This window comes from Trachurus trachurus (assembly GCF_905171665.1).
Source record: "Trachurus trachurus genome assembly, chromosome: 17".
NCBI lineage: Eukaryota > Metazoa > Chordata > Actinopteri > Carangiformes > Carangidae > Trachurus > Trachurus trachurus.
Window position 1 is genome coordinate 25,059,181 of NC_139900.1, and position 23,494 is coordinate 25,082,674.

The 23,494-nt window shown below is 43.0% G+C and overlaps 1 protein-coding gene across 1 annotated transcript in view; it reads left to right on the top strand.

Moving 5' to 3' along the window:
* LOC311000500 (cadherin-12-like) overlaps window positions 1–23,494 on the top strand; it is a 37,631-nt gene that overhangs the window by 6,170 nt on the left and 7,967 nt on the right. Inside the window, exons 2-11 of the mRNA XM_083991230.1 lie at window positions 238–821; window positions 13,725–13,849; window positions 14,891–15,060; window positions 15,836–15,955; window positions 16,424–16,591; window positions 16,717–16,910; window positions 19,461–19,714; window positions 20,053–20,189; window positions 21,944–22,065; window positions 22,179–22,293. Of these exons, the coding sequence (XP_083847356.1) occupies window positions 519–821; window positions 13,725–13,849; window positions 14,891–15,060; window positions 15,836–15,955; window positions 16,424–16,591; window positions 16,717–16,910; window positions 19,461–19,714; window positions 20,053–20,189; window positions 21,944–22,065; window positions 22,179–22,293 (1,708 nt within the window). The 5' untranslated portion in view covers window positions 238–518. The remainder of the gene's footprint in view (window positions 1–237; window positions 822–13,724; window positions 13,850–14,890; window positions 15,061–15,835; window positions 15,956–16,423; window positions 16,592–16,716; window positions 16,911–19,460; window positions 19,715–20,052; window positions 20,190–21,943; window positions 22,066–22,178; window positions 22,294–23,494) is intronic.

Here is a 23,494-nt window from a genome sequence, read left to right on the forward strand (position 1 = left end):
AGTTACTGTAACACCTCACATCACCTCTCAGATGTCTTGCATAAATTACAATAAGGATTTCATGCAACAGCTTCCTGCTGTGTCAGTATTGAGGGGGGTGTACAGTATATTCATATTCATAGGAAATACATATTTTTTTCTTATTTATTGCTTGTTTTATTATTATCTATTTAATGTATTACTGCTGGCTGTTCTTTCTGTTGACCCAAGTATGGTGATCTGTCTTCTCTTTTCCAGGTGTCCAAAGCAGGGGTTTAGGAGAAAGTATTGAAGAGAAGACAAGAGTTTCAAGTTTTACGAAGATATCACACAGCCATACCCAGAACGTGACTCTGAACACAAGCCTTTTGAGGGAACCCCTACAAACATTGTATCAAAGTGGTTCCCGTCATCATCTTGAATCTAACTGGAATATTGGAATTAGAATCCAGCTCTGGATGTGTGTTCATTTTCACCCTGGAAGCAGCCAGCTCTCTGAACTTTTCATCACCTTTTGTTTTTAAGAACAGTCTTGCCTGATGATTACAAGGGAATATGTTACACTGTTTCTGGTGGGCTCTTGTTTCCTGTTGGACTACAGCTCCCAAATGCCTGTGCAGGCTCAGGGGGGAAGGACTAAAGGTACAGTGATGTCAGCCAGGAGAGCAACTGGAACTAAGAGTATGAGGGTTTCTGTTGAGGAAATGACATTGTTTAAAGGCAGTACAAAGCTAAGGAGACATGGGATGTCCAAAGTGCAGCGTGTCAAAAGAGGATGGGTGTGGAACCAATTCTTCGTCTTGGAGGAGTATATGGGATCTGAACCACAGTATATTGGAAAGGTAAATACATATTTGTTTATTATTATGTTATTATATTTTTAATATTCCACACTTATATATTAGGTTTTCCACTGACAGATGAGACTTTTGTCTTTACTTTGGTATCATTTGAACAATATTTTCTATAATACTATACAGTGGCTAGACTCCAATTGAAAAGTCATTAAAACATAATGATAGACTTCCCCAGCTTTTTTAGATTCCTTGTGTTCAGGTCAGACATGCCGCAGACTGGAGCATAAAATAGAGTACTGGGGCTCTAATTTCATAGACCAGGCGCAGGTGTAGCACACCTGCCCTGTGCCACACCAACAAGGTGTGTCCAGGCGCACTTTGAAATTTCCGTGCACAGCACAGCCTGGCGCAAGCCCGCCTCTGTCCCTCCCACCGGCGCAAGTGCCAAAGAGGGAGGAGAGAAGGCGTGGAATGGGTTTAACATAGCTGAGTCAAATCTTCACCAATCAAATGAGCTCCTCTCCTCGCCTTTAAATGCACCGCGGGCAAGGCGCAGTGCAAGTTTCATTTCACCATGGAAGAAGGAGGCAGCAGTGAGACGGCCAAACTTCTCCCAGGAGGAAACTGATATTCTGGTCCAGGGAGGTCCAAGCTCGCAGTGTCCGAATGTATGGTCACGGGCTGATGATGCAAAAGTAGTCTGGGATATATTTTATATATATATCTATATATATATACAGTATATATAAACTTGCCTTGCCTTTAACAATGAGGGGTTGGACAGTATTAAATGCACTTCAGATGATTTGAGCTTTGTGACAGAACATGTTATCCTGCTGGGAGTAGCCTTCAGAAGGGTACACTGAGATCATAATCTAAGAAAGATGAGCTTGCATTTATTAGGACACTATTTAATATGGTACTCAAGCAAGAATTGTATCTTGCTAAGATATAATAACATGTTAGTGATATTTTATGACTTCAATGACATTTAAAAGTCATGAGCAATGACTGACATTATTAGCTCTTCACATATCAAAAACAGAGAACAGCCTAATTTAATTTTTTTTTTCATCATCAATCCGACAATAGAAATTATTAACTCTTATCCACCTAATTCCTAGTCCCCATGAGGCCTTGAGAACTCAGGAGAACTCAGATATTAGTCAGGCTAACGTGTTTACATTTACTTCAGTTGTCCAGTTATAGTCGGATTAAGGCAATAATTATAATAGTTTTAATAATAATAGTTTTTTTTCAAGTGTCATGTAAATGTACTGACTATCTACACTTTTACACGTTCAATTCAGGTTGAGAATGCAGTCAATTCCAATTCTGTTCAATTCAAAAGTACTTAATTATTCCATTAGGAACTTCGTTGCGGAAGGACATCAAAAGTGCAGGTGCAAAACAAGACAAGTCAGACATTCCTCGAACCGCCATACCATATAGGCCTAATCTGTTATAGTTAGACCACTGGGGCCAGCTGGCCAATGTTTCCATTTAGTGGGTGTCATGCATCTGTGATTTTCTCACTAGTTTGCTTATTTTCATATAACATTAATTTCTATATGTGCATTCAGGAGCGAGCGAGTGAGCAAAAGAGAGAGAGAGAAAAAGAGAAAAAAAACACCGTACACATACCAGACCTTTGCCTACTGGCAAAACTTAAAGAATAGACATGTATATGTCCAGGAGACTTTATCCCATCTTCAGGGCGTGAGCAAGGGAGGATCAGATGGTGGAACAGGTTTAGCGATGAGGAAACTGTCAGCTGCACATCTGTCAGCAGGTCTGCTCCACATAGACACTTAATAAACTTTATTTTGTAAGGACAGACTAGATGTTGATTTTGTAAACTGTGACATGGTGGACAAACACTTGTTTATAATGATTATTAAACATAACTTAATAAATCTGTGCTGTCCAGTCCAGTATCACCAGTAGTTTTGTATTGTTGGAGACGTTTCGTTCAAAAGAAAGAATGAACTGAACAAAATCATTTCCTGAACTGAATTTGTTCTTTTCTCAGTTCAGTTGAGCTCAGCCCACTGCCGGGCTGCACATATGGGGCTGAGGGCTCATGTTCATTGGACATGCTCATGTTCATTGAACATACTACTCAAAGTAGTCTTGTGTCATTTTTTTCAAAAGTGTGGTTGTGTCGCTTGCTGTGTGTACCACACAACGTACTGTCACTTAGGGCTGAGGGCACTGAATGTAGTGATAAACCATACGTTTGCTAAACGTACTACACAGACGTCCGCAAGCGACACAATGACACGTTCGCAAACATGTCTTTTACTGAATGTAGTACTGAGTAGTAGTAGTGTTCACTCACCATCAGACTCTGTGGGACTCACAATGTAAGTGTTACGGGTTTCAAAAAGATAATGTAACCGAGGTAACAAAAGAATTTGACTGGGGTTCACTGCCCTTCCCTCTGGACCTGGATCCTGCAAAAACAGAATTACGTAGGTGAGTAGATGAAGGAGCGAACCACCATTTCTTTCCCAGATTTCTGTCTGATTTATTACACAAAGCACAATATAAAACAACAAACTTTCCCCTGAGTAATTAGTTATGTTTCAGTTTTAAACACATTAATTATGTTGTCTCTTCCCTTTACATTTCCACAAACATCTCATTCACACGCATTCACAAAAATAATCTGTCTTTACAAAAATAAATCACTTCCTTATAAGTGCAATTGTATCAGAAATGTAAATCATGTCTTAATCTATATGAGCGTATATTTGTTTTTAACTCAATAAATGCATCCTCATATTAATGTAATCATGTAAACCTTAAACCTTCTTAGGCTTTTAAATTAATATTCAAGTGACTTTACAGTCAAAACATGAAACAACACACATACACAGGGAAAATCATTCAACCTATGGTCCCATTAAACACAGACCGGACACGATAATAACTTCAAAACCGTACATTTGCTTTCATTTAACCGTAAATATATTTTACTAACATGTCAGGATGCCCCAGGAGCCGAAATAAAAGGTATCAGGGAGCGGCAGCACCAGCACACAGAATCTCACATACACAATCACTGTGCTAACATGCTAAATGGCCGCTAGCGCCATTGTTTACAACACTCGTATTTTCGCGATCACCAACGCGGCTTGTTACCACGGATACACACATCAAAACTCATCAACGGACTTCTTTTACGTATAATACACCACCGTGCACCCAAGGGGTAATCTGCTTGTGCAACTTTTACCGTGTACCAACCTGCAAAAACAGAATTACGTAGGTGAGTAGATGAAGGAGCGAACCACCATTTCTTTCCCAGATTTCTGTCTGAGGGAAGAGGGAGGGGTCCCGCACCTCTAGACACCGCGGTGCAACGGTGGCTGCACTTTAGTTCCGCCTTTCCTTTTTACTCGTACAAGACATTTTAATACACAATAAAATACGAAAATATTATTCAACAGCTGGCTGGCTATTACTGACCTTAATAAAGTAATGTTACACTTTTTTTTTGAATATGAAAGTAGATTTTCAAGGTGTATCACACACTCCCCAACAAATAAAAGTGGCTCCTGACACAAAATACTTTAAACGATCGTTCTCTGAACATATATATCCATTTTCTTTTCTTTTTTTTCATAACAAAACACATTCAAACTCTCAGTGAGTGTATCCTTTAAGTCCCATAAAGTGTGAAGTGTATAGTGTGCGTGTTTCAGACCTTATCAGGTGAGTATGCAATGTATGTGTGCCCCAACAGGTAAGTATGGAGTGTATGATTCAGGTAAGTATGAAATGTATGGTGTGTGTAGTGTTCAAAGTCTCTTCAGGTGGGCATGGAATGTCTTTCATGGCCTTTCATCCACAGTGGGCTGGGTACATGACAGGTAGGTATGGGTATGGGGCGATGGATGGGGGTTGGAAGGGATGGAAGTATGGGGGACAGAGACACTGGTGAGAGCACTGTACTGGCTGGATCCCTAGTGCACTCACAGTGGGACGTGGCTGATAGGCTGGTCGGCCCAAGGATGGGTAAGTGAAGACATAGCCTGGCCGTCTTTCTCTTGTGGACTGTCTCAGAGGGACCTGATGTTCAGGTTGTGGCATGGGAACATTGTCCTCCTGCTGGACTGTGTGCAGCTCCTCTTGAACAGTTGTAGGTGGAGGCGGCTCCATGTCGCGTTCATCCTCACTGGAGGCCCCCTGCTCCTCACCTCTGACACTTTCTGTTTCCTGTTCAGGTTCTGCGTGAGCTGTTTCCGCCAGGTAGGTCTCATCCTGTCCAGATCTGTTTTGATGGTTAGAAGCAACATGTGGATCAGGTAAGTGACTCTCGGCTCTAGGTTTCTCCACAGGTATTCGCAACCAGTAACGAGGCACGCCTTCCTCTTCCTCAGAGTCACTTATATCTGGGGTCTGTGTCACATGTGTGGGTTTTGGGGTGTGTGGGGTTCTCTTAGTTCTCTTTTGTGACCCAGTTGTGGTGGTGGTGGTCGGGCTCTGGAGTGGCTCTACAGGTAAGTCGTTGACTTGTAACAGGAGGTTCCTGTGCAGAGTTCGAACTGGTCGGCCTCCTGCCTCTGGACTCACTTTGTAGACCGGGTTATCTCCAACCTGTTCTCTCACGATGTAGATAAGATGCTCCCAGTACGATCTAAGCTTTCCAGGGCCCCCTCGTTCACTGAGATTGCGTACGAGAACCCTGTCCCCAGGCTGGAGAACCACACCTCTGCTCTTTTTATCGTAGTGTGTCTTTCCTTTTGAGCTGGACTGTCGGCTGTTTGCATTTGCTATTCGATATGCCTCGATCATTTTTCCAGCCCATTTCTCAGCATATCCTCTTGCTCCATTGGTTTCAGTTCTCTCCTCCGTGGTGAGGCCGAAGAGGATGTCAACGGGGAGGCGAGGATGTCGGCCATACAACAAATAGTACGGGGAGAAACCTGTGCCCTCGTGCTTCGTACAATTGTATGCATGGAGGACATGGGGCAGGTGATCCTTCCAATTCTCCTTCTCTTTCTCTCCCAGAGTCCGGAGCATCTGCAGTAGGGTGCGATTGAGTCTTTCTGCAGGATTACCCTGGGGGTGGTAGGGCGAGGTTCTCGAGTGGGCAACACCAGCTAACTGTCTGAGAGCTCTGAAGAGTTCATTCTCAAACTCTCGACCCTGGTCATGGTGGAGTTTGGCCGGGTATCCAAATCTGGGGATGAAATCGTTGAAAAGCCGATCAGCAGCCGTCTTACCAGCCTTGTTCCTGGTGGGGTAGGCTTGCGCGAATCTGGTGAAGTGGTCAACCACTACCAGGATATACTCGTACCCACCTCTACAGGTCTCCAGGTGAAGGAAATCGATGCACACCAGCTCGAGGGGCGAATTTGATGTAATACTTCCCATTGGTGCTCTTTCATGTGTGGCTGGCTTCTTCTGTTTAATGCAGGAGCACTTTCTGGTCACGTATTCTTCTATCTCACTTTTCATGAAAGGCCAGTAGAATCGCTCCCTCGCTAGGCTCAGAACTTTCTCAACACCGACGTGACTCATGTTGTTATGTAGCTGGGTGAGTACTGTTTGTTTGTAGGCGGCGGGCAGGACCAGCTGCTGTCGACCTGCACTCTTCCTGAAGAGAAGGTCATCCTCTATGTGTAACCGGCTCCACTCTCTTAACAGTCTCCTTGTGTGTGTGTCAACTCTCCCTCGATCTTCCTCTGTTAGTGGTGTGTTATTTTCCTTTAGCTCCATAACTTTCCCAATAGCAGGGTCTTTCCTTTGTTCTCTCACCAGCTCATCATGACTGATTTCCTGCAGAGGCTCGACGTGAGGTTGGCTTTGGGATGTTAAGTTGAGGGCTGCCACCCAGGCCACATCCCCTTGTTGTGCTCTCCGGCTCCCTTCCCATACAGCACATACTGCCTCCTCCGACAACTCCTCAGAACACTCAGCCATTAAGGTGTTAATGTCCAGGGGCAAGCGCGACAAGGTGTCGGCATCGATGTTGGCTTTGCCTGGCCGATACTTGATGTCAAAGTGGAAATCGGCCAGCTGCCCCACCCACCGGTGACCCACAGCGTTGAGCTTGGCAGTACTCAGGATATATGTGAGGGGATTATTGTCCGTAAAGACTGTGAAGTGTGGCGCGTAGAAGAGGTAGTCCCGGAACTTATCACCTACCGCCCACTTCAATGCGAGGAATTCCAGCTTTCCGCTGTGTAGGTGATAATTCTGTTCCGCTGGTGTTAGTGTGCGGGATCCGTATCCAATCACCCTCATCTTCCCATCCTGGTTCTGATAAAGAACTGCACCGAGACCTTTTTGAGAGGCATCTGTGTGGAGTGTGAAGGGGATGTTGAAATCGGGATATGCCAGCACTGGGGGCTTGGTCAGCCGGTCCACAAGCTGTTCAAGGATCTGTTGGTGTTGTACAGTCCACTCTACCGGGGCTCGGGAGGACGGCTGGTGGCCTTTCATTTTTCCCCGTGGCGGCTTGGGCTGAGAGGCGTCAGGCTTCGACTGGAGCAGGTCGTACAGGGGCTTGGCTATTCGTGAGAAGTCCTGCACGTATGTTCTATAATAGCTCAGAAACCCAAGCAACTGCCTGACGTCCCCAACTGTCTGTGGTGTCTTGTGTTTCAGCGCCCGCACTGCTTCAAGATCTTTGGGATCCATTTTTACCCCTTCTGCTGATACCAACCGGCCGACATATCGAACCTCTTTGCGGAAGAGCTCGCATTTCTCCGGCTTCAGCTTTACCCCGTGGCGTTGCAACGCTTGGAGGACTCGGCGTAGCACCTGCACATGCTCATCAAAGGACCTGGAGAAGCACAGCACGTCGTCGAGGTAGGGGATGCAGCACTCATCTCTCAGCGTATCGAGCATCCCTTCCATGCTCCTTTGAAAAGCAGCTGGCGCGTTCGACAACCCAAAGGGTATTCGTACCCACTCGTAGAGCCCCCATGGCGTTATGAATGCAGTCAGGTGCCTTGATCCTTCGGCGATAAAGCCTTGGTGGTAAGCTTTTCCCTGATCGAGGATCGAAAACCAGGTATATCCTCCCAGGGAGTCGGTGAGATCCTGGATCCTAGGGAGAGGGTGGCGGTCCGGCACAGTTTTGTTGTTGAGGAGCCGGTAGTCAACACACAGACGTAAGGATCCATCTTTCTTTCTCACACAGATGACAGGAGCTGAATACGGTGACTGGGACTTCACGATCCAACCTTTAACCAACAGCTCCTGGATGTACTCCTTAACTTCCCTGTAGAGTGGTTTTGGGATGGACGCGTAGGCCCTCTGAACTGGGATATCATCCTTAGTCCTGATCTCCATCTGTAGGGAGGGGATGCATCCTATGTCGTCACCGTTGTGGGAGAATGCTCCACATTCCTCGTAGAGCACTTCCTTCACCGCCTGCTGCTCTTCAGGGCTCAGGTGACTGACATCAACAGGAGGAAGCCAGGACTCAGGTGGAGAAGTGCTGGGAGAAGTGATGCCATTAACCTCAACTGTTGTCACCTTTCTTGATGTAGAATTAGCCTGATGTGACTCTGGTGCATCGGTCTCGAGGACCTTGACGACATGTTGGATGGTTCCCAGGGCGGTTCTCTTTGGCAGGGTTACCTCATGTTTTGAGTGATTGGAGATGGGCACCTTAACATAAGGCCGTCGGGTGTTATTGACTTCCAAGAGGCCTCCTCCTACACTCAACTGTCCTAAGGCCGCACTTTCCTCAGCTGGTTCGTATAAAACAAGGGGGTCAGATACATCAAAGTTTGGGGGTAGCCTGCACCACACATGAACTGTTCGACCAGGAGGAATGAGGGCGTGGTCTTTGCCTACTCTTATAGTGACTGGATCACAGTATGTCCTAGGGGGCACCTGGATGAAGTTCACTATGGCCTCCACCTGTTCTTCCTCTATTCCAAATGCACTGCGGAGAAGGCTGATAACTGTTGCAACTGCATCACCAGAAGACTCCTTCCTCCTGATGATCTCCTCCAGTACATTGGCTCCTACGAGTGGCTGGGGCAGTGGCAGCTGGCTGACTAGGAATGGGGCCTGTATGGTGAGATTAGGGTCATCATTCCCTGCAAGATTGACAGTGAGCTCAACCCATCCACTGTACGGGACGACGTGGCCAGTGACTGCATAGACGCCCAGTTCTTCCTCTAAGAGCTCAGAGAGAGGTCTCACTGTGTAATTAGGGATGTGAGTATCAGTCCAGTGTTGGTCGATTATGCTCACTTGTGAACCTGAATCAAACAGGACTGTTGCTGGGTAACCGCCAATCAAACATTTCAGCAGACTTTTCTTTCCAACTAGGGGCGCTTTGTAGGTGAGGTTACTCTGGCAGGTAAGTGTGTGTGGTTTTTGTTGTTTGTTTTGCTTGAGGTGTCTCGTTGTTTGATTGGGGGAGGGGCTTACTGTTTGGGACTGAAGCTGTTCACTGGTCTCTGAGTGTCCCTCCACAGAGACCGAGGTCCGTTTCCCTGCACCTTGACGCGGTTCAAACATCCCACTGCTCTGTGTCCTGCTTCTCCACACACGAAGCAGTGGTTACACTCCTGTAGGTTTTGCTCAATACATTTTGGACAACGAGCTGTTCTCCCTCTCACCTGGGCTGCAGGTTGTCTCAGCTGTTGTTGGGCAGGTCTGCTGGGGGGTGGCTGAGAAGGAGGGTGTGACTGGATGTGAGCTGGCCTGGACAGAGGATAAGACACTTGAGCATTTGTTGTACAATGATCCATCAAAGAAGCCACCATGTGTGTTAGGGTTTCCACCTGAGCACTGAGCTGCTGTATTGTCTGGATATTTTTATTGTCTGTTGCTTTATCCCATGACTTGTCATTTTTGTTACAGTCTCCTGTCTCAACCTTAGCACTGTGCGCTTGTGTTGTCTTTTGTCTGGAGGATTGGCCAAGTCTGCGCTGATGCTCATTCTCATCGCTTATTATTTTCATGACCTGGCTGAGTATTTCCTCATCTGTGACTAGGCTGTTTGAAACTAAAGGTCTCAGTCTCTGCCGGAGGTCAGCATGTTTTGTTCCCAATCCCTGATAGACAGTGTGGAGGAAGACTTCTTGGATGGTCTTAGGATCATAAGAAATGTCTGTACTAGTCTGTCGGGACTGAAAAAGGAGTTTTTGCTTGAGCCCAATCATGCGGTACAGAAACTGCTGAGGTGATTCTTGGTCTGACTGTCTGGCGCACATTAATTCCTGGAACATCTCAGTCGTTGCTTTCTCACCGAGGTGGGACCTGAGGAAACCTTTAAGTTCAGATACTGTAATTGAGTCTTTATTTACCAGCATATCCTTAAAGGCCCCTGGTTTGATGATCCTCAACACCCCTCTGACCACCTCTGCCTCTGCAAAGCCCTCTTTCATTCCCTCGTCGATTTGTTTACTGATGTTGTTGTAATTTAAGTCAGAGCTCTGATCTCCAACCTGACCACCATGTACTTTGAAGTCTCTGCGCTGCAGGTAGGAGAGGTCCTTCAACACTACTGGTCTCTCTGAGATCATCTGTGGCATACGGTGTGACTCTGACTCACCTTGGAGGGGGTAAGTTGTGGTTGGTGGGGTCGCTGTAGGTTCACATCGTCGCAGTTTCTCACCCAGCTCTGCATACACTTGTCTCAGTTCTTCTACTGACTGTATTGTTGTATGAGTGTGAGGATGAGGTTGTGGTTGCATGACTGTGCTGTTAGTGTGAGAATGAGGTTGTGATGCAGAGTTTGGGATCGTAGTGGATGGACTGTGGCTAGGTGTAACCTGTGTGTCACCATCACTCAATGCACCAACTGGAAAGTTAATAGAAACATCAACATTCATCACTTTACATATCAGATCATTTAAAACCAACAACTGACTCAAACCTTCATCCTCGAGTCCTAGTAGGGTGTCAGAGTGCATGTAGGAGACGATGTACTCCATGCAGCCTTCTTCATTCTCTGGACTCAGCTCTTTTTCGTGTTCACTATCGGTTGCAATGTCTTTTGCAACCTGATAGATTTCGTTGCTTGAGAGTCTGAATAGTTTTTTTTTGATGTTCCATACTAATTCTTTGCGAACCGTTGACATGGTGTGTGGTCCTGATGTCACCTTTAAGTTTATTAGTTCAGTAAATCAGTAGGGTGGTGACTTGGTAAAGGGTGTGTGCGTGTGTGCGTGTTGACCTCCCGATCACAGGTGAGATCCCCTGGCTCTGGTGTGCGATGACCACAGGATCAGCGTCGTAGCCCTCTGGTAAGTAACATGCGCTGGTGTGATGACCACAGGATCAGCGTCGCAGCCCTCTGGTAAGTAGCGTGCGCTGGTCTCAGGGTCAGACGTGGCTCACCGGTGACTAGCGTGCGTTGGCCTCAGGATCAGCAGTGCGGCTCCTAAGCGAGGTGAGGATCCCTTGTCTCCTTGGTCTCCCTCCTTGGACACCCACGGGTTGACTCCTGGCCGGCAGCAGCGTCTTGTCGTCTTGGTTCTAGTATCTCTGGACCTGCTCCTCCGATGGTTGTGATGAGGAGAGATCCCGGACGAGCCCCCACAGTTTGTTACGGGTTTCAAAAAGATAATGTAACCGAGGTAACAAAAGAATTTGACTGGGGTTCACTGCCCTTCCCTCTGGACCTGGATCCTGCAAAAACAGAATTACGTAGGTGAGTAGATGAAGGAGCGAACCACCATTTCTTTCCCAGATTTCTGTCTGATTTATTACACAAAGCACAATATAAAACAACAAACTTTCCCCTGAGTAATTAGTTATGTTTCAGTTTTAAACACATTAATTATGTTGTCTCTTCCCTTTACATTTCCACAAACATCTCATTCACACGCATTCACAAAAATAATCTGTCTTTACAAAAATAAATCACTTCCTTATAAGTGCAATTGTATCAGAAATGTAAATCATGTCTTAATCTATATGAGCGTATATTTGTTTTTAACTCAATAAATGCATCCTCATATTAATGTAATCATGTAAACCTTAAACCTTCTTAGGCTTTTAAATTAATATTCAAGTGACTTTACAGTCAAAACATGAAACAACACACATACACAGGGAAAATCATTCAACCTATGGTCCCATTAAACACAGACCGGACACGATAATAACTTCAAAACCGTACATTTGCTTTCATTTAACCGTAAATATATTTTACTAACATGTCAGGATGCCCCAGGAGCCGAAATAAAAGGTATCAGGGAGCGGCAGCACCAGCACACAGAATCTCACATACACAATCACTGTGCTAACATGCTAAATGGCCGCTAGCGCCATTGTTTACAACACTCGTATTTTCGCGATCACCAACGCGGCTTGTTACCACGGATACACACATCAAAACTCATCAACGGACTTCTTTTACGTATAATACACCACCGTGCACCCAAGGGGTAATCTGCTTGTGCAACTTTTACCGTGTACCAACCTGCAAAAACAGAATTACGTAGGTGAGTAGATGAAGGAGCGAACCACCATTTCTTTCCCAGATTTCTGTCTGAGGGAAGAGGGAGGGGTCCCGCACCTCTAGACACCGCGGTGCAACGGTGGCTGCACTTTAGTTCCGCCTTTCCTTTTTACTCGTACAAGACATTTTAATACACAATAAAATACGAAAATATTATTCAACAGCTGGCTGGCTATTACTGACCTTAATAAAGTAATGTTACACTTTTTTTTTGAATATGAAAGTAGATTTTCAAGGTGTATCACATAAGGTATTTTGTGGCCCGCTGGCATGGGGACTGACTTGCGTCGGCCCGCGCCCTGCCTGGCTCTCCCGCTACATCCTATGCTGGCATTGGCCAGATAGGGGGAGAATGTGTGTTGTTTCTGACTTCACCTAACCCTTTACAATATCTATTAAACATAAAAGCAATACTACATTAAAGGTGCCCATTTCCTAGTATGGGCAGTTGGGCACTATTCGAGGTATAGACCGTTTCAGAGAGTATAAACAAATACAGGTGTTACCAAGGACACTAATTAAGGCTCCATTCAATTTAGTGTACCAGAGCGTTTTCTAATGAGCCACACCTGTCTTTGTTTATACTCTCTGAAAGGGTCTATAGGTTAATAAATCAGAGGCAAGGGACAAAATAGCACAGTTCAATCCTTTACAGACTGGATTCAAATGGCAGTATTCAAATGAAAGTATTAAACACCTCACATCTCCCGCATCCATACATAATATTATCAACTATGAATTGATATTATAGTCTAGTCTTAATCAGATGGAGGCCTTAAATTGCCAAAGTAAAAATATTATATTTGGGCTGCACAAATGAAGCTGGTGCACTTACTCTTTAAAGCTCTGTCATCCTTGGTTGGCACAGTTACTGTACATGCATGCAGTGAGGAGAACTTGTCCAAGGGTTGAAGAGGCAGTGAGACTGAATAAGCCAGAGGCGATTGGTGCCCAAGGACTCCTGATTAATCTTCTATTGGTGCTAGTAGCAGTGCCACAGCGTTATCACAGGGGGAGGCAGGACTGTGTGGATCGTGGGGGTCAAAAGGAATCCAATGACCTTCTACGGGTCTTGATGTTACTGATGATGCACGATTTGTTGGTTGGAAAGTGGGGTATATAATTTTCTTGTGACTCCAGAAGCACATTGAAAACAGTTAAGAGACTCACTGGCTGCTGGGGTCCAGTTCCTGAATGAGCTGCTGCTTGTAGCCTGGCTAGATGGACCTGCTTAAACAATTACCGTACCATAAAACCAGAGTTGATCATCCAGAACATATACACTTACTACAATAAACTGGCATGTTGTGTTTTTGTAATATAATTTGTGATTATTTTGAATCATATGAACGATGTCAGTTAGATAAAATAAAAAAAAGTAAGTAGCTTCCCCAACTGTGTAAATGACATTCAAGGAGCTGGGGAATGAAGGATATTTTACTGTGACTGATTGCTGCTGCTACAGTGGGAGCCATGTGTATGTTTTCTTCCTACTGCAGCTCCACTCAGACATGGACCATGGAGACAATGCGGTGAAGTACACTCTGTCTGGAGAGGGAGCTGGGTCTGTCTTCACCATAGATCAAATTACTGGAGATATACATGCATTAGTGCGGCTTGACAGGTCAGTGCTTATCAGTAATAATAATAGCATAATACTGTCAGGTGCAGTGTAATAATTCACCATCTCAAGGGGTGAGTATTTTTAGGATGTTAATACCTATATCTTTTCTTATGTAGCTCATACATGGTTCTTTAAAGAAAAGAATAGATTCAGAACTGGAATAGGGGCTGGTTTGTCTTAGCCAGCTGTTTAGTTCATGGTAAACTTTCATCACTTGGACTTAAAGAAAGTTTCATTATTGCTTGTCCCAACAATTAATTATTAGTTGTGTCAGCACCAAGATCAAAAAGTGGGTAATAGTATGCTGCTGGAGGAGGAGGCTGTGCCTCTCAGCAGCATACAGTATGTCCATCCCCAAATGCTGTAGCCTACATATTGTAATCCCAAGTATATAAACAGATATGTTTATTGCACTACCTCACTGTTTATTTGCATGAGTACTCTATACCCATTAACCACTTTTAATCCACCAACTTTATTTAACTATATATGTATTGTGTAGTAGTTGTATTATTACTCAGGTTTTGTTATCCTTGTTCTGCATATCTTTTTAGTTGTAAGTAGACAAAGACAAATTACATGTCAAATTCCTCGTTTGTGTTCACATACCTGGCAAATAAACCTGAATCTGATTATATGATGCCCATGTTCCACAGGCCATTAGCGTTTCATTATAGCAGATGGTCTGCCAGGGGTTGACCACGGTCAAGCAGAATTGTGGAAACAAAAAGATAAATGCAGAAATATAAATAAATGTGTAAAAACAGAAATAGCACTTTTCATTACCAACATTTTGCAGTCCTAATAATTTTATAATTTATTTAGAATTTAAGAAAAGACAAAAGGAAAACTTGTGGTGGAATTTTGAGGTGGACTTATTTTAGTTTTGACAACTTTTTGTGTTTATCTGGGGCATTTAGGCTATTTTCACTGATTTCTCTAAAACATATCTTTGGTTTTTAATTGAATATGTTGTTCTTGTTGTTAAATGCATTTCACGTGTATGTGTAAATTTAACCAAATTTGATTTGAATTTTTCAGAGAGGAAAAGTCAGACTACACACTGAAGGCCCAAGCTATTGACATCCACACAGGCCTACCTTTGGAGCCAGAGTCTGAGTTCATCATCAAGGTGCAGGACATAAATGACAATGAGCCACGATTCCCAGATGGGCCGTACAGTGGCAGTGTCCCTGAGATGTCCCCATCAGGTAAGATCAGAGGTTGAGGAGACAGGAGAACAGAACTCAAGCTGAGCTTGAACAAAGTCATCTTCATTATACCATTCTACATAGAATTCATATTACATGACTCACTTCAATTTCTCAAAAGACTGTTAAAAATATCAAGTACCAAGCTTGGGTGTTTGGGCAGGACAGAGAGCCCTATGGCACATGGAAATTCTGCATATTAAGGGTAGAAAATAATAAAGCTATTTTCTTTTTTATGTACATTCAGGCATGGCAGTACAGTAAATGTCATTGTACTTCTTCTGCAATTACACTAAAGTTTATTCTTTACTCTGGCCGTTCACACTTGCCAGGAGAATGTTCCTTAACATATTGTTAGGTATGGAATAACCTGTGAAACCAATTACTGATGGTTAATTCTCTGGTGTTTGCAGCTGGGAGAAACACCCACCCATCTGTTGTCCCACCTCCCACCTTGTCCACCGGCAACCAAAATGAAAAAATGCATTGGCTGTTTGGGAAATGTGTGACAATGATATATTGTAATGCTAACAATCACTAGCATTAACCACTTAATTTGAGCCAATCAATTGGTTTTGGTATGGAAACAAAAAAGGCATCTGTATTTTTGCTTTATTGTTCTGGTATGAATTCAAACATATTCCTAACAGATGGTGTGTGTGTGTGTGTGTGTGTGTGTGTGTGTGTGTGTGTGTGTGTGTGTGTGTGTGTGTGTGTGTGTGTGTGTGTGTGTGTGTGTGTGTGTGTGTGTGTGTGTGTGTGCGTGCGCGCGCAGGGACCTATGTGACACAGGTGACTGCCATAGATGCAGATGACCCCACATATGGCAACAGTGCACACGTCGTCTACAGCATCATTCATGGACAGCCCTACTTCTCTGTGGACCCAAAGACAGGTAAGAGGATAGCAACATGTGATATGTTAAAACGTATCCTTTACCACATCCATAATTCCAATACTCATACAATTCTAAAACAGGTGACTTGCACACACCTGTCAGTTGTCTTCACTTTCCTTGAAAGCATAAAATTCTATAAGTTATTATGACAGAGCAAGTAGTTCTGAGAGTGGGTGTCTCCTCAGTGCTGCAACTGAATGCTTAATAAATTGTGAGTGACACAAATCTTTTCTGTCTTTTAACACACATTTGAACTGAGAAGTCATTACTCTGAACAGGGAGTGTCAAATTTACACACTTTGACCAAAAAATTGTAGTTGGGACCTGTGCAAGCAACTGAACCTTAAAATATACAGACATATATAAATATGTCATCCCTACAGAGTAGAAAGCTAAGGATTGAACACACGGAGAACAGAACAGCTGGACAGCTGACTTTATCATTTTAACACCATCCTCCTGCAGGAGTTATCAGGACAGCTCTGGCCAACATGGATCGAGAGGTGAAAGAGGAGTACCAGGTTCTTCTCCAGGCTAAGGACATGGGAGGTCAGCTTGGAGGGCTTGCCTCCACCACCACCATCAATATTACCCTCAGTGACGTGAACGACAACCCACCCCACTTTGCTAAGAGTAAGAACGTCTGAACAGTGGTGTTTTATATAGGTCTATGATTGGTTTGTCTGTTGAGATGAATGAATAAAATCAGTCTGCATGATTGATTTCTAAATTGTATGTTGCTTCTGACATTCTCTCAGGTATTTTCCATCTGCACGTACCAGAATCTGCATCAGTAGGCTCCACAGTAGGCCATATTCAGGCCCATGATATGGATGCTGGCAGCAATGCTGAGGTGGATTATGTCATTGTTCCAGGCAATGAGGGAAACATGTTTGACCTCATCTCCATCTCTAATGGCCGAAGTCAAGAGGGAGTCATTGTCTTGAAAAAGGTACACACTCATTGTCCGCAGCACACACCCAATACAGGGGCGGTAAGCTATAATAAGTGAAAGCCTGTCATGCTCATACTATTTTAAATCACAGCCTTCAATAGATTGGAATATCATACTCTTATATTAATCATATCAGGTGTCAGGCCTGGTTTATAAGGTGACGACTGTGGGTACTGGTGGTAAAAGTGTGTTTTCATAGAGCTGTGGAGGCAACAAGGCAATAAGATTGTTGTCACCTTGGTGAGGGGTAGAGGTGTGCAACACCTTGCCTGCAACATAACATCACTTTCTTCTTGTTCTAACCCATTGTTACACCTCTGCACCAGCGAAAGCCAGTGTCAGAGCCATTACATTTTGGGGTTATTCATCACAAAACCTCACAAAACATCCTGAATTCCTTAATGTAAAAATGAGTTTTTCTTGCAGCATTGTGACTGGTCATTAATTTGTGGCTCTAACTTTAACAGGCCTGCAGTCGAAATACATGTGCAGTAGGTTAATTGGCGACTCTTAATTGCCCATACGTGTGCGTATGTGGTTCGTCTCAGTTAGTACCTGTGTTGGCCCTATGATAGAGTGGCTATCTGCCCAGGGTATACCCCGCCCTCAGCCTCTGTGCTTGAACCCCCCTGCAACCCTGCATGGACAAGATATATAGACTAGCCTCGCATCACCAGGCTCTTCAGACAAGCGAAGAGCCTGGTGTCAGTTACCTCCCAATTAGTCTGCATCCTGTCTGTAGCGGATACCGAAATCACGAAATTCACCAAAATAAAAGTATTCACCAACATACAACTTATAAAATAAACATTAAAGCAGAAGTAAGTGGTCCGGTCGTTTTCGCTAATGCTGCGTTCCAGGCAGGCTTTTGAAATCGTAAATTACAGCTTCAAGTCACAACTTACGACTTTGTAGCGTTTCAGGCAACCCACTCGTGTTTTTCCGACCTGTTTTACCGGTGAAAGTCACTATAACGGCCACTCGTAACTTCCGATCGGTGAACTCGTACCAGATCGAACTGGTACCACTTCACGGTCGGAAAAATACGAGTTTCCTTGAACGCACCATAACAGTCCTCGTCCCTACGTCGCCACATTCACGGCGTTCCTTGGCTGCACACACAGCCCTGCATGCCGTTCTCTCTCCTCATTGGATAATAACTGTAGGATACGATAAATGTTTTCTCTTCGGCTCAGAGCAGAGGGACTGAGAGACCCGTGTTTCAGTCCAAACACTCTATGTAAGTGATTGCTGTCGGAAGATATAACTATTTAAGACTTATATTAACACAAATATATCACTTACTTCTGCTTTAACTTGTAATACAATAAAAGCAAAATGTTAACTTAATGGCTCTGGGACTTTCTTGTAAATTATATTCCTTAAATTAAAGGTGTACAGAAAAGAAAACTGAATTTGAGCCCACTCTGGATCATAAAATTAATGTGATAACTCTGTCCCTTTACTCCAACATGGATGGGTTTTGGTGCTATAAGGCCATTTGCCACGCCATTTTTAGCAGTCATGTTTATGAAGTCAACAGATTAAAACTTTAGGAGGAGTTAATTGAGGTATGAGGTCCCAATATCACAAAAGCGACACCAAAAGGGCACATATGGCTGCCAGAGCTTTTCTGTGCATCTACCGATTCTCATACACCTACTACAAGCCCCTTATGGAGGGATCTTAGAATGGTCCAGGGGCACTATTGAAGTTGAATTTTGCCTCGACCGTGTGTAAAATACCCCAAAGTTTCCATCAGACCTGATGTTTGTGCAAAGTTTCTTAGTTTACAAGCATGTTTAGGCTGTCAAAAAATTCAAAGTTCAAACTGTTATTTAACCTTTGATAGTTCAGCTTTTTTGAAGTGGGGTTGTATGAGGTACAAATGACCACTATAATATCTGCGAAAGTCAGAAGTCTCTGTTCCCCTTTATACTGTATCAGACCAAGTACATGTGGCATTCTCTTAAATCTCTGAAATAACTCACCTCACACATCTGGAGTGATCTGGAGCATTTTGACAGTTTTCTGCTGCATATCTGCCTTCTGTCATTGTGTTCATGATTGATTGTCATCCACTATCTTTGAGAGTGGCATCCCGTTACATGTATGTTTTCTGCAGTCAAATTAAGGAGGAAATGTCATCCCTCCCAAATTTCACATTTGATGAAACTCAAATACTTCCTTCACACGTCTGACATCTACTCACAGCGCCACCTAGTGAACAAAACATTGTTCTTGACTAATCATTTCATTCATGACAATCTTTCGCCTGATAGAGACAGATGTCTGTGTATTGCGTTGCTCTGGCTCCCCCTTGTGGACACAGTTGACATTGCATATGAAAAGGCAACTTCAGAGCAATTGACTCCAAGTAATGTAAAGAAGCTCCTGTCCTGAACAAGCTCCTTGAGTAACAACTCAGAGCTACCAGTTGAAGCTCATGTCCTGGAATTGTGATTACTTTTTTTACTAGTATACTATGCAGTATTACATGGTTATTAAAAGTCCACTATCCATAGCTTCATTCTTGTGTTTCTGCAGACTCTTGACTATGAAACCAAGAAGTCATACACTTTCAAGGTGCAGGCGTCCAACACTCAGCTGGACCCCCGTTTTCTCCACATGGGGCCCTTCCAGGACTCAGCAACGGTAAAAGTGAATGTTCTCGACATAGAGGAGCCTCCTGTCTTCACCAAGACCTCCTATTCCGTGGATGTGTATGAGGACACTCCCCCAGGAACCATCATTGGCTCAGTGACAGCTCATGACCTGGATGCTAGCAGTAGTGCTGTCAGGTAACTCATTTTTTTCATAAGCTTGTATTTGGAATTGCACAGGATATCGTGCATAGACATGGTTCAGGTAAACAAGAGATGTCAATTGTTTTGTCCTGGGACATGCTAGGACACACTGTCAGTTATGTGTCCCTAAGTAACTGGTTATCGATCACTAAAGGGTGAAATTGCTAAAAAACATAAACAGCTTCACAAGCTGCCGAAAACTAGAATTTTGCACTTTTTAAACATTGTAACCCATTAATGTTAACGCTTTTCTCCGCATCCTTTGATGACTGGCCACTCAGCTCACCACTTGAACTTTTACCCTCTCATTTGGACTGGTCTTGTCTCTGCAGGTATTCACTGGAATGGCATACACAGTCTGACAGCTGTTTTGATATTGACACTATTGAGGGAACCATTTCCACAAATGATTACATGGACAGAGAGACAGCTGTTCAGCACAATGTCACTGCAGTGGCAACCAAAGTCAGTAAGTATTTCACAACCAGTAAAGACCATCCCATAACCATATACAAGGTCAACTAGCTCAAAATGCTTTATACACAGTGCTACATTCACAGAACCACCACATAACATCCAACAGCTGAATTGAAGCACACCGATCCCGATCAAGACAGATTTATAATTCGCCTGGGTCCTCTCAAAGCTGTAGGACAAGTAGCGAACCAAAATTTGATACGGAAGATGAAGATGAAGAAGAAGAAGAAAAAAACCCACAGTATAACAATAGTGCCTCGGGGGGAAAGCCCCTGCAGCTATTTCATACAGTAGGGGCCGGTGCTCGTGGCAATTGCCCGTGGCCCTAATAATAACGCACAAGAGGCCTGACACGAAGGGGAGGGACGAAGAACGCCCCTTTGCCGTGGTATAATGGTATGAAACGGTTACCAATATGCAGTGTTGTTTTCGTTAACGATGACGATGACGAAATATTTTCGTTTCGTTTTTTCATGACGATAACGAGACGGTGACGAGATAAACATGGCTCTCTGATGACGAAAACATGACGAGACGTGTGTGAGTTTTCGTTGACGAGACAAGAACGGACGTAAATGTTAGTGGTAGAGCTGCAATTGCCTCTAAATTTCATATTGTGGATTGTCATTACTCTAAGCTTCACACGATTTAGCAACGGCTCCGTCAAAAACAGAACAACGCTGCTGAGACAAGCCGCGGTGCGCCGGGTGCTTGTGATTAGAGCGGCAGAGTGCAGGTAGTGATCAGCTGCTCCGGTGACCGCGGTGCAGACATTTCTGCTTATTGTGCATGTAATCTGTCCATTAAAATCAACAAGTGTCTGCAACACTGCTGCATCCTTGTGTGGTCACGCCCACCACCTGGCATGCAGCGCACATTCTGCTCAACACACCTGCCGTCACTCCATCAGAAAAAAAACTGAATGCACTACTGTTACCACTTTATCTGTGTGTAGGCTAATGCATAATCCTTAGACCATAAAGTATTTGCCATTGGGTGGAAACATTATGTGTAAAACCATTCCTTTATTGAATTAATTTGTTGAAAGACTTTTTTTGTTTTTTTACTGAAACTGACTAAAACTAGACGAAAACCTTTTTGAGTTTTTGTCGACTAAAACTATCACATATAGAAATGACTAAAATTGACTAAAACTAATAAGTATTTTCGTCAAAAAGACTAAGACTAAATCTAAAATGCCTGCGAAAAACAACACTGCCAATATGGCAATATGAAAGAGGAATATACAATCAATTTCATGTAGCCTAGTTTTTATTCAACCAGAAATACATATTATCTAATAAAATAGCCCCACTGTGAAAAAAATAGTCCCACCGTCTTTTCCTCTGCTTTTTATTTTCAGGTGAAAGTCACTGTTCAATCCACTCTACCATTGTTAACCCTCCCGGGAGCTGAAAGTTAACCTTAAACATGTGAATTCAACTAATTTAGTCTAACGTCGTGAAAACACCGACTGTCTTTTGCTGCAACAATACATTGGCATGGATACAAGACAACAAACTTCCATTCATACCAGTCATATGTGCCTGACGCGGAGTGATAACCTATGCTGTGATAAGGATTTAGAATAGTAGCTGTGGTATACGCTCATTACAGTATATCACAGTTAGCAACCAACCAGATTTCACCTTTCCGTTTTATACAGTACATAGGCATTTAAAGGCCTCCATAGATATCAGGCTGTGTCCATGTATATAACCTATTACTTCATGTTGACCCTTACAGACAACCCTCTGCTGTCCACCAGAGTGTCAGTGACAGTCAACATCCTGGATGTGAATGAGTTCCCTCCTGAGCTGGCTGTTCCCTCAGATACCTTTGTCTGTGAAAACTCTGGAATTGGACAGGTAATCTAAGGTTTAACTATTGATTGGATTTGGATATATTGAACTTGTTTCATGTCTGTTCCTGATATTAAGGGGTCCCTGATTTACTATTGTCTCTTTGGCTCCACGATCAGGTGATCCAGATAGTGAGTGCTGTTGACAAGGACCTTCCTCCTGTTGGCCAGAGGTTTTTCTTCAAGACACCCAGAGAGCTCCGCAACAGGAACTTCACAGTTCGAGATTTTGGAAGTAAGTTAATGGAGTGGAAAGAAGATTTTTACAATTTAACTGTAATTTTGACTATTTTATTGTGTTAATAATGTATGCATGATTTGCATTTTATTTCATATTAGCAAATATCAATTAAAGATTGGTTTGCTGATTGAGGATCATTGGGGAGCAATATCTATGACTTCTTCTCTGTCAACTGAAAAAAATATTATTCCAAAAAATCTGTTTAATCAATTTCACAGTTATTTCCGAGTTCTACTTTCCCACTGTATTTCAAAATGACAATAATTAAACTGAAATGTGACATGTAATTCAACAAAAAAAATCTTTTTAAATATTAGCGAAAGCAACCATAAAAGTAATGTATAAGGTTGATAATTGACAAAATTAGTAGCATTTCTGAAATTAAAAACTGAACAAAACATAAACTGAAAAACACAGCTCAATGACAGTGTAAATAGTATTTGACCTGTGCACAACCATAGTTACATTTTAGGAATCAAAAAGTATTTCTTTATATTTATATACTGTAAATATAAACATTCATAAATTACCCATCATTGCATTACCTATTTTACTGAAAAAGGTATTTCAGTTCATCTGTGCAACCTGTTGGGTGCACAGTCTTATATAGCACATAGGGCTGGGCGATATGGACCAAAAGTCATATCCCGATATATTTAGTCTGAATATCGATATACGATATATATCCCAATATTTTTCCACAAAGTGAGAGCAAATGTTCAGTCAAAGTTAAAGCCAAATATGACAAGTCACAGGTAGTTTTATTGAAACCGGCTATTTCACTGAACAGTTGCAAAATCAAATGAATAAATAATAAACAGGTTTCTTCATCTGGTTCATGAATAAATGTTCAGCTGCTCAAATAACAAAATGTAAACATACATACTGCCTGACAAGAGTACCTTTTTTGAAATCAAAGTAATGGAGTAATGGATTTTAGAAGGCGTGATTCCATAAGGCCTCTTCTAAGATCAATGTTAAAAGTTGGCTGGAAATTTGAAAATATTGTCATTATCGTATTATTATAAGACATTTCAGTAAAGGACCAAGGTACTTTTTATCAGTCTGTTTTCTGCGAATAATTGACATAAGGAGAAACCAGATACAAGCCGTTTTTTCGTTTTTTCGTTTTGGAAAAAAAAACGGAAATCAAAATTTCAGTTTGTTTTCTCGTTTTTGGTTCTTATTTAACAAA